The sequence below is a fragment of the Urocampus carinirostris genome, chromosome 2 (genome assembly GCF_059441175.1).
Source record: "Urocampus carinirostris isolate Australia breed hairy pipefish chromosome 2, RoL_Ucar_1.0, whole genome shotgun sequence".
Lineage (NCBI taxonomy): Eukaryota > Metazoa > Chordata > Actinopteri > Syngnathiformes > Syngnathidae > Urocampus > Urocampus carinirostris.
In genome coordinates this window covers 6,299,759-6,317,121 of record NC_142350.1, presented here as the reverse complement: position 1 = coordinate 6,317,121, position 17,363 = coordinate 6,299,759, and the positions used below count along the sequence as shown (strand labels likewise).

The following is a 17,363-nucleotide window of genomic DNA, read 5'->3' as shown; positions in this document are numbered from 1 at the left end:
TATCCTGCTTTATGGCTCAGAAACATGGCCCCTGAACGACACCCTGGCCACAAGAATCGACGGTTTTGATAGCAGGGCTCTCAGAACTATCGAGAACATCAGGCGGCCCCAGCGAGTCTCCAATAAAGAGCTCAGAGCCCGCACGTGCCAGCCCCGAGCATCTTCCTTGGTCGCACAACGCCGCACCCGCTGGTTTGGCCATGTCCTTCGTCTACCACCAGACCATCCGACACGAGCCATTCTCCAGTTTGACCCAAAGGCCGCAGGCTGGAGACGACCACGAGGGAAACCCCGCACTCGATGGCTCGACGTCGTTGCGGGCGACCTCCAACAACACGGAGTTGCTGTAGAGGATGCAGAACAGCTGGCACAAGACCGCCAGCATTGGAAAAACCTGGTTCATCTGGTCGGCTCAACGCACAGGGACGGGACCCCCCGACCTTCGCTGGAGCAATAATCAATCAATCAATCAATTCACCCTGGTCAAACCTGGAAGGGGGATTACCACATGTGAGGTCCTTTCTCAAGGTTTCTCTTTTTTCCTAACACTGAGGTTTTTGAGTTGTTCCTTGCCCGCATACGGGTTTAGGATCAGGTAATTTTGTAATTGTAATCCTGTGCAGTCCTTAGTGACATTTTTGTGATTAAGGGCTATATAAATAAATGTGACTTGACTTGACACATTTTAGGCCCAGCCCGGTCCGAAATTAGGGTTAGGCTCCGACGCGGGGTTAAAATTTAACCTCTGGCGGCAATCGTAACAACCATTTACAAAACTGATTATTTCATCTTACCTCCTTTCCCTGTGGAAACTGTCGCTCCCACCCCCGTGTGGGGTGTCTCGGTGGTTAACGGGCAGGCTTTTTGGCAGGTGAGCTCTGGCGGGCAAGGGCTCTTAGAGGCCGGAAGGATGTACTTGGGGTCACTTGAGACAGGGGAAGTGGTGGTGGCGGTTCTGATGACAGCAAAAAGGGGTGGCTGGGCGTGTGGAAGGACGTTGACAGGCAAAGGGGCCCCAGGTGAGACTGAGGAGAGGTATCTGCTCCCTGCGGTGATTGGCAGCTGTTTCCCACTGAACAGGATGGCGGCTGTCTTTTGGAAGCTGGGTGTGGAGCCCCCCACGGGCGAGGAGGACCTGACCCCTCCTTCTCCAACCTCTTCTGCCGGATCAACACACTCGGCCTTCCTCTCAAGTTGGTGGGGAGGGGTGGGAGGCAAGGGGGAGATGTAGGAGGAACCAGCCAATGGCTGGGAGTCAGGCTGGAGGCGAGGGAGCCAGATCAAAAGAAAAAGTGGAATTTGAAATCTTAATCTCGACAACGTTTGCATAAAGATAGAATGCGAGCTTCGTGCTTGGAATATGTGGGCTAAAAATAAAATACTTGATCTTTTTTTTGCCTTTGTGAAATGCAAATGACAATAACAATATTCAGAAGCTTTTTGATTTTCTGTCTTTGTGGGATTTGTTATTTTCCTGATACCAAAACAATTACAAATGAGTCCTATTATCACTTCTATGGATTGTGGTAAAAATCACAACATCAGTGTTTATCTGTTATTAAATGTTTTGCAGAGAAATTCATTCATGGGTAATACAATAAAATAAAAACAGCGAAAATATAAAATAGACTGAAACAGAAATGTATAGGTGAATATATAAAATAAGATTAAAAAAACATTTACAAATGAGCCTTATTCTGACTTCTAAGGCTTGTGCTGATAAAATCAGAGCAAGGTTACGGATATATGTTTATGTCATTAATATGTTGGATTTTTTTTTTCCACAAATAAAAATGAGAAAAGATGTCTTTAATGTTTTGCAGAAAAAATCATCTATAGCAAGACAATAATTTATTTTTAAAAAATGAATAGAAAACTGTTACAAATGAGTCTTATTCTGACTTCTACCAGTGATCCCAAGAGCCAAGAAAAGAACCGCAGGTTCAAGAGCGTTCTCCATTCGGGCCCCGATGCTGTGGAATGCTCTTCCCCCTGAGATTCGCAACCTCAGTGGAAAAGTTTAAATCGAAGCTTGAAATACACATCTATACTATGGCTTTTGAATAACCCATATTTCACGTTAGCAATATCTGTGTATTATTTGTTATTGCAACATCCATTGCAGCCTGGTCATTCTGGAAGGGGGATTACCTCATGTGCAGTGCCTTCACAAAGTTTCTTCATTTTCCTCATGTTGAGGTTTTTTGAGTTTTTCCTTGCCCTCATGAAGGTTTTAGATCAGGGGATGCCGTAATAATAGTCTGTGGTTTGCGGTAGTCTGGTCTGCGCAGCCCTTTGGGACTGCTTGTGAATATGGGCTATACAAATAAACATGATTTGACTGTTCTGTAAAAACGCAAGCCACTGATAAATTAAATTATTTTTTCTTTATTTGAAGATACTGAATATAATGGAAAAAAATGGAGTCTTATACTGGCTGCTGTGAATTGCGTTAAGAAAAGCAAAAAGCATGACGTCACTGAATAATTAATTTTCATTTAAATGTGCTTAATATTTTAAAAAACATAATCCTAAAACGGACAACTGAAATGACTTATCAGATGTTTTGCGAAGAAATTGGTGAATGGCCTATAACAATAATTCAATAAATAAAATGGAAAAAAAAAAGAGAAAAAAAACTGTCACAAATGAGTCTTATTCTGACTTCTTAGGATTGTAGTTAAAAAAAAAAGCATGACCTAACTGAAAAAATTATCCTTTTTGTTTCATTTAATGTCCATAATATGTTTACATTTTACCCAAATAAAAAGGAAAAGTTACCTTAGTAACTGTTTTGTAAGGAAATTGATATATTGCTGATACAATAAAAAAATAAAAAATAAAAATTCAATCAAATTTAAGAAAAATTACAAAATTCTAAAGAGATCTCTCCCAATTTTGTCACCAAGGTCGGCGAGTCCGATGTTATTTCGAAAGCGTTATCGAAAACGAGTCGTACGGCATTCTGCCACCTACCTGTTCGTTGGGTTCGTCATCATCGCTCTCCATCACTCGCTCCTTGCACTTAAGGTCGATGGAAGCTTCGGGACACGAGTCCTCTGTGAACAGACGCAAATATTTTATATTCAGAACATTAAAATAATGGCTACATGGGTGCAATGACAATTATTGCATGATTTGTATTTGTAAAGAAAAAAATGAAACACCTATGTTAATTAGTGGTAGAAAAATGACCACAACACAAATTATTTGTTATTTTTTCTGTGTAATAACTGCACATAGTAATGTATATTACCATTAAATTACTTTCACAATAAGGTCAAACATTTTTTTCCCTTTTCAACTTCTTTTTGAACATATAGCGAGGGCAATTTACAAAGAATCCCAAGTTAGTCATCCCGTTAAAGATAATTAACCAACATGATACTCTTACGCTATTCAGAGGCAGAAAAATGACCAAAACACAAATTTCACACTTTTTGTAACAGTACAGTAAATCTTAGTAATTTCATATGAATAATAACTGCACATGGAAATATATAATGACATTAATTTTTCCTTTTGAAACTTAATACTTCAAACATAAAAAACATGTGCAAATAAGAAAAGTTTTTAATCTCACTGCAGTTATTGAACAAAGATGATAAAGATTTGCTGATTAGCGGCAGAAAAATGACCACAATACAAATGAGTGTTTCATGCTTCTTTTAACCATACTGTAAATCTTTTCATTTTATCTGTGAAATAACTGCACACACAAATTCTTATTATAATCGTTATTTTATCCTGTTCAGTTAAGTACGATTCAAAGTATGAATCGGCCTTTTTTACGTAATGAATACCTATTTCCTTTTTTTTCTCAAATTAACTTACCCATGACGTCATCATCGCCCTCCTCCTCGCAGATGACCATGCGCTCCTCATCACTGGTTATGTCTTCATTAGCGCCGCCCTGCTGGAGGGAGGACGGTAGCAACTGCCGGTGGTGGAAAATATTGGGCCCGTCCTCCTGACCCAAAAGAAACAAGTTTGAAGAAAATATAAATATAAGTTTCAGCCCAATGCGCAAGAGAAAAACAAGCTGCAGGTTGAAATATGTCAACTTGATGTTGACAAAGCCAGGTGCCTCTCACAAAGACACTGTACTTGAATTTATTTCTCTCTCTCTCTCTTTCTCTCTCTCTCTCTCTTTTCCACCCCTTTTCTCCCACTCTGTCTCTATCCCTTTCACTCTCTGTGTCTCTCTGCACAGAGAGTGACCAACACTGACACCATGTAATGAAGCAAACACATCGCCCTCCCGGTGCCGCGGGAGGGCGATGTGTTTGCCCACCCCGGCATTAACGTATGAAGTTTTATTGACACTTTTAAAAGCAAATAAACAATGTGAGGTTTGAACGATTTTTCTCGACACTTTTAACAGCAATTAAATCCCATTCCTTTTTTTTTTTTTCAAATCATTCAGAATACATTTGGAGCGTGAACTCATTGCCCTGGAGCTCTCTTTCCCTTGTGGTTTTCTGCCTAGCGCACTTCAAAGAGATGTTTGGAGATAACACAAAGACTCTCTTTTAGCTCCGTGAAGGTCTCATGGCGGCTGTGGGCGTGCACACAAGTTGTTTACATGGCCTGCATCGGGGCTTTGTTCATGCACCTTGTCGCCGTGACGCTCCAGGCCGTGCACGGCATTATGGGAAAAGGCTCTGGGACGGGCGGGATTCCCGCCTGGTGGCCCCCCGACTTGGCGCTTGCTTCCGCCACACCAAGGAGAGCTCGGGATTTTGCCCTCCTGCGCTTGGGAATCCGAATGCAGCTCTGGGGAGAACGGTAAACAAAAACGGGTGGATGATGAATGGCCTTTTCATACACCACACGCATATAAAAAAACTCACAAGAAATAATTCTACCAACGAGATGATTCCTTTCTTTATTTTAATGTTAATATTTTATATATGCTATACAGTAGTATTACTGTGGTTTTTCATTTTATTGTAAATCATCCAACATGAACAGGATGGAACTTTTTAATGTTGTTGTGCATTTGATATGTTACAATGACAATAAATTCTAAAGAGTTGAATTTTTGTAGTGTGGTCTCTTAATTCTGTGTGTGCCCAGTAAATAATAAAAGCTGACTGGTAATAACAAAACAACAAATTTATTTGGCTCTTTGCCATTTGCAAAGAGCCAAATAAATGCAAAACTGCTCTCCTTAGATTCTGCTACAATTTGCACCTTTTTTAACGAAACCTTATATATTTTATACTTTCATTTAACCTTGCTATTTGTTTTTGTATCGTGTCTTATTTTTGTATGTTTGCACGCAGAAAATCTGTGCATTATGATGTGCATTTGGCATTTTCGACAATGAAGTTGATTTCAAGTTGAAGTTGAATTGTGTGTGTACATCAAAATTAATTAATAATAATTGCCAGCTTTTTTTCCTTCCTAGGAGCTCAGTGCTTCTGACTCGTGATAATTTTTCATATCATCCTTTTTTTTGTTATCTTTTTTTTTTTACCTAGAAGCTTAGGGTTTTTGACTCCCTATCTTTTCCCATAGCATCTTTTCAGAATGTAATTTCTGTTATAGATTTATTTTTTCCAAGGTGCTCAGTGTTTATGACTTGACAAAAAAATTGAAATGACAAAAAATATGTAACACAGTGCTTTGAAAAGCTGGCCAAAGTTATATTAATAATAATAATAATAATAATAAACAACAACAACAACAACGCTATGAAGAAGAATAGTGTATTTTAACATTAGTGCAATGAAAAATACTACAATAACATTTAGCTTTAGGATTCAGTGTTTTTGATCCGAGATCTTTTTTTTAAGTATTTATTTATTTTTATTCTTATTTTTTTTTAATTACCAGCTTTTGGGCCGAGACAAATAGATAAACGTTACCCAAAACTGAATATATAACAATGCTACCAAATACTATGCATCTTCCGTAGTTTACTGCACCAGTTTATAGCTTTACGAAATAGGCATTTTTTTATGAAAATCAGAAAAAAGATATATCAAGGATTACGCATTTTTGTACAGTATTTTGACAGTTGGTTATTTACGATGCGTTAGTGCAATCTGCTGAACACTTGCAATAATAGCAGGTTTTATATGCAGTTTCTTTATATGCGATAAAATTGTCAAAGAACCACTTTCGACTTTAAAATGGCGCTCTTAAGTGCTACTACGAAAACTTTTTCAAAATCTCTTTCCATTCTGATCTATGGTTTTAAATGGATAGTAACTCTGATAAGATTTTTATGAATGATATGAAGCACATAAAACCTACGTAAATAAGTTCCGTATGACTCGTATATAAATATGATCAAGCACTGCCCACCTAGAGACTCGGACATGCTCCGCTCCCGCGCCTCCTTGAGGGTCCCGCGACCGTCCGACAGAGACTTCCTGCGGTCTTTGTTGCACCACTTCCAGTCTGGATGGGCTCGGAAGTGGGCCTCTTTCACCTACAACAGAAAAAAATTGGCATTTGTGGAAGCATTCCCTTGCAAAATGTCTACGTAACTGTGCAAATAGAATTAGATAATAAGAAAATTGATTGGAGAGGAGACCCTATGGTATGGGGACTCAGCATTATATTTTCACTTTACAGTGTGTCATATATTGGTATATAATGTGTATATTATATATATCGTGTTTATATATGATTGAGTTTATTATGGTAATGTGAATGTACCTAACCAGCACCCGTAGCTGTCAATACTTCAGGAAGTGCCGTGAGGCCTATTTGAATCCCTGTATGACACAAACGCAGCCTGTTTGAATGCTACCCTGCCCCAAGTAAGAAATCCTCAGACTAAAAAGTCGTTGTATGCCTCATCACTATATTACACAGTGTAAGATGTTTTTTGGCCCCTTCGTACAGAATTTTCCCCACTATACGCAGGGTTCGTAAATCTTTTTAATGGACAAATTTAAGGATGTTTTAAATGACTTATAAAGCCAATTTTCAAATTTCTCCAGTACCATTAAAAGAAGAAATCCAGTGTGAATCATGTATTATGCAGAGCCACAATTATATTTCAGATTTAGATATGCTTTTTTTAATCTTGCGTGTGATTTTATCAAGAAATATAATTCTTAGTAAATTGTGAATATAGTTGTTTTTGAGAGAAATTTATTTCCATAAAGTCGTTGGGTAAAAGCTCTTCTAATTACAATTACCTAATGGGAAAAGCTACCTTACTTTTTGCATGGAACATAATAAATACCCATTATTGATATGTAATCCTTGCACGAATACACATTTCCTGGTGCCCTGTTTCGGTGTAGCACGCACCTGTTCTCTTGGGCGCAACCCGTAGGGGACGAAGACGCTTCATAAGAAAATCCCGTTCAAACTAATGCCAGCTGTGTGTTAAAAAGTATGTGTGCCGCATCCTGACCTGGAATGCCAAGTCGTGGTACTGCTGCTTCTCGTTGGGTCCCAGAGCGTACCACCACTCGCCCAAGATCTTGCTGACGGTTCTGTTGTCCTGGTTGGGGTGTCGCTGGTGGACCAGGGCCCGGTGGCGCTTGCTGAATATCATGAAGGCGTTCATGGGCCGACGGATGTGGTCTTTCTCCCTCTGGTCCAAGAGATGAACCCAAATTAAGTAAATGGCTATAGTAACAACAAATTTCGAATTGGATTTGTTGCCATAACTTCGGACCGACCTTCCTGTCTGTGTCTTTGGGGAGGGCGCTGAGGGACTGTGTTCGTCTCTTGGCGGTGCCGCGGGAGGGCGATGTGTCACTGGCAGCTATGCCAGGGGAGAAGCTGTGGTGAGGAAAAAAAGGTCGCTCTTTCTCTAAATCAAGCATTTTTACACCTTCTCAGCAGCAGGTGACAGCAAACACTAATAAATGCTGGAATTTGCCAAACAATACGTTTTCTCAATGTCGTTTCCCCCTTAATGCATCAGCATTTATTTTGATTACTTATAGCACATAAGATAAGAGTTAATGATACATTTTTCTTTGCCAAGGCAGGTGTCCCATTCAGTGTTAGCGCAATTGTACGACAATTAAAATCTATGTATTTTCACATAATGAACACACCCATAAAATACTTAACCAACCTAAGCCAATTACTCCTGGGAATAATGGTAGAAATCCCTTTTTAAGTGATAATAAACCCTCCAAACACAACGCTTACATATTTGCTCACAGCAGGACTTACTATGTAGAATACCGCAACAATATTAGCAATTTACAATGAAATTGTTATCTGCTACCAGTGACAGTGATGATCCAGATGACAACCTAAATGGACAAGACGAGATCAGTTCAACAAAATAAGATTTTTTTTATTATTTCTTGTACAAAACATATTATACGGCGTACACAATTTGTAAATATTGAAAAAAGTATATACGTATGTCATAATTATATGCACTTTCTGCATTCTCTTATAAAAACATCTGATATAGCTATCTATCCATCCATCCATTATCTGCACCGCTTATCCTCAGTAGGGTCGCGGGGTTGCTGGAGCCCATCCCAGCCATCTTCGGGCAGTTGCAGAGCTATCTGTCTCTCTCTCCCCTCTCATATACAGTGCATCCGGAAAGTATTCACAGCGCTTCACTTTTTCCACATTTTGTTATGTTACAGCCTCATTCCAAATTGTATTAATTTAATCTCTTCTCAAAATTCTACACAAAATACTCCATTATGACAATGTGAAAAAGTTTTTTTTTTTTTTTACTTTTTTTGAATTTATTAAAAATAGAAAACTAAGAAATCACATTTACATAAGTATTCACAGCCTTTGCTTAATACTCTGTTGATCCACCTTTGGCAGCAAATACAGCCTCAAGTCTTTTTGAATATGATCCCACAAGTTTAGCACACCTATCTTTAGGCAGTTTTGCCCATTCTTCTTTGCAATAAGTCTCAAGCTCAATCAGGTTGGATGGGAGACGTTTGTGCACAGCCATTTTCAGATCTCTCCAGAGATGTTCGATCGGATTTAAGTCTGGACTCTGGCTGGGCCACTCCAGGACATTCACGGAGTGGTTCTGAAGCCAATCTTTTGAGATCTTGGCTGTGTGCTTTGGGTCGTTGTCCTGCTGAAAAATGAACCTTCGCCCCAGCCTGAGGTCAAGAGCACTCTGGAGCAGGTTTCCATCCAGGATATCTCTATATATTGCTGCATTCATTTTTCCTTCTATCCTGACTAGTCTGCCAGTTCCTGCTGCTGAAAAACATCCCCAAAGCATGATGCTGCCACCACCATGCTTCACTGTAGGGATGGTATTGGCCTGGTGATGAGCGGTGCCTGGTTTCCTCTAAACATGGCGCCTGGCATTCACACCAAAGAGTTCAATCTTTGTCTCATCAGACCAGAGAATTTTGTTTCTCATGGTCTGAGAGTCATTCAGGTGCTTTATGGCAAATTCCAGACGGGCTTCCATGTTCCTTTTACTAAGGAGTGGCTTTCGTCTGGCTACTCTACCATACAGGCCTGATTGGTGGATTGCTGCAGAGATGGTTGTCCGTCTGGAAGGCTCTCCTCTCTCCACAGAGGAACGCTGGAGCTCTGACGGAGTGACCTTCGGGTTCTTGGTCACCTCCCTGACTAAGGCCCTTCTTCCCCGATCGCTCAGTTTAGAAGGACGGCCATCTCTAGGAAGAGTCCTGGTGGTTCCAAATGTCTTCCATTTACGAATAATGGAGGCCACTGTGCTCATTGGGACCTTCAAAGCAGCAGATTTTTTTCTGTATCCTTCCCCAGATTTGTGCCTCAAGACAATCCTGTCTCGCAGGTCTACAGACAGTTCTTTTGACTTCATGCTTGGTGTTTGTGCTCTGACATGCACACTCAACTGTGGGACCTTATATAGACAGGTGTGTGCCTTTCCAAATCATGTCCAATCAACTGAATTTACTGCAAGTGGACTCCAATTAAGCTGTAGAAAGATTTCAAGGATGATCAGTGGAAAAAAGATGCACCTGAGCTCAATTTTGAGCTTCATAGCAAAGGCTGTGAATACTTATGTAAATGTGATTTCTTAGTTTTCTATTTTTAATAAATTAAAAAAAAGTTTAAAAAAAAAGTTTTTTCCATTGTCATAATGGAGTATTTTGTGTAGAATTTTGAGATAAGAGATTAAATTAATACAATTTGGAATGAGGCTGTAACATAACAAAATGTGGAAAAAGTGAAGCGCTGTGAATACTTTCCGGATGCACTGTGTATATACCGTATTTTCCGCACTATAAGGCGCACCTAAAAGTCTTAATTTTTTTCAAAAGCTGACCATGCGCCTTATAACACAGTGCGCCTTATATATGGCTCAATATTAAATTCGCAAGGTCTCGCAACTTACTCAACAGCCGCCGACTCGATTTTACCCCGAACGTGGAGTAGTCCGCGGTGTATGCTGGGATTTATATACCGGCGTTTTATTGGCTAACCAATGTGTCAATCATCATTTGAATCGATCGCTATTGGCTGAGGTTATTCGGAGCCTAGGATTGGCTAGATGGCCAAAACAAACCCTGCAATCGGCCGAGTTTAGCAATGGCGTAGCAAGTCCGCGGTGTATGCTGGGATTTATATACCAGCGTTTCATTGGCTAACCAATGTGTCAATCATCTGTTAAATCGATCGCTATTGGCTGAAGTTATTCTGAGCCTCGGATTGGCTAGAGGGCCAAAACAAACCCTGCAATTGGCCGAAAAAGATGTGTCAATCATCCGTTAAATCGATCGCTATTGGCTGAAGTTATTCGGAGCCTCGGATTGGCTAGATGGCCAAAACAAACCCTGCAATCAGGCGAGTTTAGCAATGGCGTAACAAGCTTGCTAAAGTACACCATAAAGAAACACGTTTCATTAGTCTGTATTTGTAAATATTCTACTCTCCTGGGTTTACTTCACTCACGGTTGTAAGAAGACCATGATTGCGTATCATTATTGAATGGGAGAACTTAGGTGAGTTATGCGGCTTTATATTTTCCCGGTATCTTGTTTTAGAACGATCTTGATGTTGCTGTGATGAGTTGAGTGAATTAAACTCAATTCCAAGTGTTTATTGTCATATGCACAGTAAAGTTGTGAGCGAAAAAGAAAATATAAACATAGAAATGTTTGGCATTTCTTGAATCCCAAGACTTCAACCTTCGGAATGATATTTGAAATGACGCATTTAAGTGACATCGTACGGACACCACATACGCACGTGTCTACGACACGTATTTGCTTCTTTGCAAGCTTTGGGAATGTTAAGGGGGTAATCAGTTGGACTGAATCATCTGACTGTTTTGTCGACGTTCCCATTGTAGCGCCTTATAATCCGGTGCGCCTTATCTATGGAAGATATAGGACCAAAAACCATTTTTTGGGGGTGCGCCCTATAACCCGGTGCGCCCTATAGTGCGCAAAATACGGTATATATATATATATATATATATATATATATATATATATATACACATATAAAACAGGTGTAATAATAACTTTTGTTTTATTAAAATTCCCCCTGAAATATGTTGTATAGTTTCTGTATAAGTGTCCTGCAATGATGAGTCCAACAGTGCCACCTGCTGGTATGTGGTAAGGTTTGGTTTGGCTTTAGACTTTGCGACAGGAAGGTGGGGGTTTTTGGCAGTCTACAACGAGCTGCCAACGGTAAGACATGATCTTTTGGTGCTCCGCAAAAAATAGTTTATTTTAAACATTAAAACCACAGCTGACAAATCTCTCAACATGCACAGTAATGTGATTGATGTTGTCAAGCTGTTTGGATTTATTCTGCTAATGCTAATTCCCCTTATAGATATCAAAGCCAGCAGAGAAGTTTACCACGTGTTGTGTTGTGACTTTTTCATTTGTAGTAACTCTAATAAAAACCTCATCATCCAGTCCAGCGTGAATGTGGATCTTGGGTGGGACAGGTACACCGCGGTTACATGTAAATATATATGATTGTGGTGGGCCGTGAGGGCCTGCAAGGCCTTCTCTCCTGCCCTATAAAATATCTGAATCATGTGATGTTATTTACATTTTGTCCATCAATACTTGTTAATTTGTGATTCATGATGATTCAAGCCAGAAATTATAATTACAGTAATTCCAAATTGTCTGTAAGCTTCCTTTTATTGTAGGCGCACTACTTTCAGACATTTGCTTCCATACATAATCATTTAACCAAAAAAATTTCAGCCATTACTTTGTTAGGATTAGTAATATGCCCAGAGGATTTCAATATTTTCTATGAAGGCGTCCTGCAGCATAACATAGGTGTGATATTGCTGTTCGGTTAGCCTATCAAATTTCGAATTGCGGTCCTGCTGGAAGCCCTTGAGAAACGTTACAGCTTTTACAAACAAGAGGGCGATATTCGCCAAAACGATCGCACCAACTGCCTGCCGTTAACCCGCTGCACAGGGCAATTACAATATATTGTGTTGATGTAATAGACTTTTTGTCAATCCACATCGGCTGACGGAGGAAAATTGATTTGGTCGCAGATATACTGTCAAAGCCATTTTCAAGACACATTTTTAGAGAAAATTGGACATCATTGAGAAATGTCGGACAACGCTGAACTGAGCAAGCCTTTCGCAACAGGTAAAAGATTTTGTCAGCCCACAAACTACAAGTGGTTTATTAATAAAGTGTTTAGCGAGACAGGGGAAATACAAAACGATATAATCACTGCTTTTACTGAAGAGATGGGGGAAGAGATCTGATGGGAAGTTAATAAAGCATCGTCTGCCTCTGTTATGGTGGATGAGGCGACAGATGCAAGTACCAGAGCGCAGTACTTACTGGTTGTGTGTTACGTCATGGATTCTGGTGTCAAAGCCCGCCAAGTCAGGTATGTTACATATATTACCAGTGATATTGCAGGTTTTATTATCAGACTTTTGGTGGAAAATTAATATCTAGGTAAATTTATGGCACAGTGCTATGACAGTGCAGCCATTATGTCTTCTGGATTAAATAGGGTTCAGGCTACAGTTAAGGGGAGCACACCGATGGCTTTTTGCAGGATTGGAGAATAACAGAATTCTTGTCATGCCGTCACGTAATTCGGATACACATTTTTAAAAATTATATTCCGTTCCATACGGGTGCCCAGCCCATCCTTAAGAACGCGTCCACAATCCCACTATCCTTTCACAACACTTCTCCACTCCTTTCTATCACCAACAAGAGCTCTAGCTTCCGTTATATTTAGACCTCTTTCCTGCAGTGCACTCATAACACCATCCATCCACGTCAATCGCGGCCTTCCTCTTGGTCTCCTTCCATTGACTTCTGCTCTGTAGATCATCTTCAACATTCGCTCGTCATCCATCCTCTCCATGTGTCCAAACCAACTGAGTACTCTCTTATCAACACGCTTGCTCAGTTCCACGACTACTCCAGTTCTGTCTCTCACAATTTCATTTCTCAATCTATCCAATCGTGTCACTCCTAACAAAGTCCTCAAACACTTCATGTCAAAAACATTCAATTTCCTTTTTAAATCTGCATTCAGGCTCCAAGTCTCTGCACCATACAACACAGTCGGCACAATCACACTCTCATTTAGTCCCCTCTTAACATCCATACTCATACTCTTGTTGTTCATCACTCTGCTCAGAGCACCCAAAACCTTGCTTCCTTGATTCACTCTATGCAATACCTCGCACTCCATTCCACCAAGTGCAGCCAAATCACAACCCAAGTACCTAAAGCTTTCAACTTCTTCCAACACCTGTCCATGCAACCTGATTTCTAACGTCATGCCCACTCCATCACAAGAACACTTCATCAACTTACTCTTCCCAACATTGACACATAACTTACGCCTATCACATACTCTTCCAAACTCCGTTACCAACCTTCTCAATGTTTCCTCAGAATCAGCCACAAGCGCTGTGTTATCTACAAACAACAACTGACTTACCTGCCACACTGTTCCACTGTTGTCCATCATCTCTACACCTCTGCCAAATACTCTTACATTCACCTCTCTCACCACACCATCCATGTACACATTAAACAGCCATGGTGACATCACACACCCCTGTCTCACACCAGTCAACACAGGGAACCACTCACTTGTCTCACTCCCTACTCTTACACATGCCTGCTTTGCGGCAGGGGTAAACCATTGAAAGCTGTCGGGCCCTGCTGTTGAACAAAAGAGTGTGTTGTGTCACCCTGACCCGTGTGACATGGCCGCTTTCTGGTGTCCCATTTCATCTGGAGGGACGAAAGCATGACCAACTTAGGTGCCGAGGTGCTTAACTTGTTTGGGTGGTCCAAAAAATTTTGTGTGGGGTTTTTTTTGCTATTTTTTTCCCCCTTTTATTTTCTTTGTTATTGTATGTGTTTGTCTTGCTGTCGGTCACCCCTCTTGAGGGATATGATCAAGGTAGAAAGATAGATATATATTCCTTTCCATTTAAAGAAAAAGAACGTAATCCAATTACAGGTACTGTATATTTAGTTAATATAAGGATTACTTTGCAGGGTTACAATTTATTCAAAAGTTTATTATTTGCAGGGAGAAATCATAATTCCAATCACTGACACTCAAGAGGGACGGACCTGAGGCTTACACATGACGTGCGCATACATCATCGTAACGTCCATATCGGTTGCGCAAATTGTACAGATCGCATGTTAGTCACTCTGTGTTGCAGGCAAAAGCACTTTTCTTTTACTCTGAATTTTATTTCTACTTTAATGTAACACTTGTTCTGTTGAATTGGCGCAAGCCTGCAGTTTCGTGAGGGCAGCGCAGTTGCATGCTAGTGACGCGTTCAGGGACATTTACTAAATAAGCTTTTCTTCTTGTATTTTGCAGTTAATTGCCGTTTAAAATCACTGTATTGTTAAATTATGAGAATGTTTACCCTAGAATTTCAAACAAGTAAAACTTGGCAGGAGTAGATCAGGAGGTAGAGCGCTCGTCTAGGGACAGAGTTGGCAGGTTCGATTCCCGGCTCTTCAGAATTACATTTTAAAATATCCTTAGTCAAGACACTGATGCCTACTAATGCTCCCGATTAGCAAGGTAAGGTACTAGAATGGCTGTCCCCACTATCGGTGTGTACGAGTGTGTGTGTGAATGGGTAAGTGTGAAAATAATTGTAAAGCGCTTTAGGAAGTCTTCAGTGACTTGAAAAGAGCAATATAAACGTAGACCATTTACCATAAACAGGGATACAAATTATTGCAGAGATTGTTGGAAATGTATTCTACACTTGGTGTGTTTAAAAAAATATTGCAGGGGTGGCGAACACGAGGGTCTTGGCCAATAAGATTGCGGCTCTTTGACTCATCATATATACTGTGGCTCTTTGCCTTGTTTTATGTTTAGTTTTTTTTTTGTGTATGGAGGATGGACACTGTCCTTGAAATCAACAAAAGAACAATACTTGTTGTATTGTAAGAAGAGGAGTGTGTTATGGGAAATAATATGTTTTTAATTGCGCGTGTTTGTGTGTGTTTGTCTGTCATGGCAGGTCAGTGCGTGGTGTGGCTCTTTGACTCTCACAGTTAAAAATTAGAACAATAAACCTCTACAAAATCCCCCACATGGTTAAAATTTAAGTTCTTTTTTGTAAAGCAGCTACCTGACCTTGATTTTCACCAATTCATTTTTCAAGGTTACATTGCTCATTTATCTGAAACAAAATGTTGTAATTTTGTTTATATTATGTTTATCTTGTCTTTTATTAGCATGTTGGGTATTGAAACAAACCGAAAGTAATCAAGATACATTGCTGCAAAATTATGGTATTCGGATTACGTTACTGATTACAGGAAACTAAGTAAATGTACCGAAAAGCATTTTTAAAGTGACCCTTCCAACCCTGGCATCTTGAGTTTTGTTTCTTTGCTTCACAAATTTTATGGTATTTGATACTCAACAAATTAAAAGTCAACAACAATGATAAAAAATGTGTTGTTAACTAAATCAGACTGGAGTGAAGGCCAAAAAGTAAAATTGACAGAATGCCACTGATAGTTAAAGTGATTATAGTTCAAACTGACCAAAGTAACTATTAATCGATTTATTGACAAAATCAAGCTCTAGTCTTGCAAACAATTTTTTGGGGGAGACATGTTGACCAAAACTGTGTAATGTTATTGTAATTGTAAACAAAAATAAAAAAAAGATAAAAATGATTTAATATTGCATGTTTTTATATATTTCTTCATGAATATTCTGTACAAAAAAGCCATTGTATCAGTCGCCAGAAGCAAGAGTTCATCAGTTCTCTGTATTGGTACACAGTAAACTATCCATCCATCCATCCATTATCTGCACCGCTTATCCTCAGTAGGTTCGCGGGGGTGCTGGAGCCAATCCCAGCTATCTTCGGGCAGTGGGCAGGGGACACCCTGAACTAGTTGCCAGCCAGTCGCAGGGCAACAGTAAACTAACCAGTGTTAATTTTACATTTGGAGATTAAAAACCATACACTCACTGAGGTAGTGTTCAAGGTTTAGTCTTTAAATGTTAAATTGACACAATTGTGGCGTACACAAGATAATCTGTGTTAAAAATAACACTCAAAGAGTAAACCTTTAACCCTACATTAGTGAATATATAGTCCTCAGCTACATAGTGTGTAGAAATGTTGTAGAAAATTGTAATTACATTAACAAATAAAGTTTCATACATGAATCAAATCAATACAATTTTCCACAAGAAAAGCCGGTAATTTGACAGTGTAGGAAAGTTATCGTGCATCCGTAATTTTAAATCCACATGGCGGCAATACTATTTCATTAAACCTCTTTTTTTATCGCCGCAGCCCTAATGAGCCGGCGTACCTAATGAAGTGGCTGGTGATGTAACATCCATTGCCATGGCAACACCCAAGAGCTTGTGACTAAGTCAACACGCTGCCGACACCTGAGGCGTCCCATCCGATTGCCTGCTGAAAAACGCTCAGATTGGACAAACATGTTGACTTTGCTCTTTGTCCAAAGTCAGAACATAGAAGAGGAGGAGGGAGGTTGCGTTGTCGGCAACCTTGGAATATTTCTTTAACGGGAAAAAAAACGCAGACAGTCTGAGTCAGTGTGAAAAGCCATCAGCGTGTATAAATCAAAGTACCTTCATTTTATAAATACTACAACTTTATCCTTTATCCTTGTGCTTTATGAGCTGAATAATATGTACAATATGCACAACTATTCACTGCACTGTTGTTACCATGCACTATTATTACGTAAGTAGATTGCTGTTGGCCTAACCAACATTCACAATACCTTTGTCTTTATTCAGTTAAGAATATCTTATTGTTTGTAAAGACTTTTAAAGTTAGTCCCAAACAATACTGTATTTTTTGTGCTATATTTATTCATCGCGGGTTTAAGGCTTGCTGTGATGCTAAAGGGAGTAGCAAAGACATGGAAACTGATGCA

General features: G+C 39.7%; 1 protein-coding gene across 3 annotated transcripts in view; it reads right to left on the bottom strand.

Moving 5' to 3' along the window:
- cica (capicua transcriptional repressor a) overlaps positions 1–17,363 on the bottom strand; it is a 54,735-nt gene that overhangs the window by 20,108 nt on the left and 17,264 nt on the right. For all 3 annotated transcript variants that reach the window (XM_088328569.1, XM_088328571.1, XM_088328570.1), the window contains exons 6-12: positions 7,653–7,755; positions 7,382–7,564; positions 6,316–6,442; positions 4,616–4,776; positions 3,835–3,970; positions 2,977–3,059; positions 795–1,260 (exon numbers count right to left, since the gene is read on the bottom strand). In XM_088328569.1, the coding sequence (XP_088184695.1) occupies positions 795–1,260; positions 2,977–3,059; positions 3,835–3,970; positions 4,616–4,776; positions 6,316–6,442; positions 7,382–7,564; positions 7,653–7,755 (1,259 nt within the window). The remainder of the gene's footprint in view (positions 1–794; positions 1,261–2,976; positions 3,060–3,834; positions 3,971–4,615; positions 4,777–6,315; positions 6,443–7,381; positions 7,565–7,652; positions 7,756–17,363) is intronic.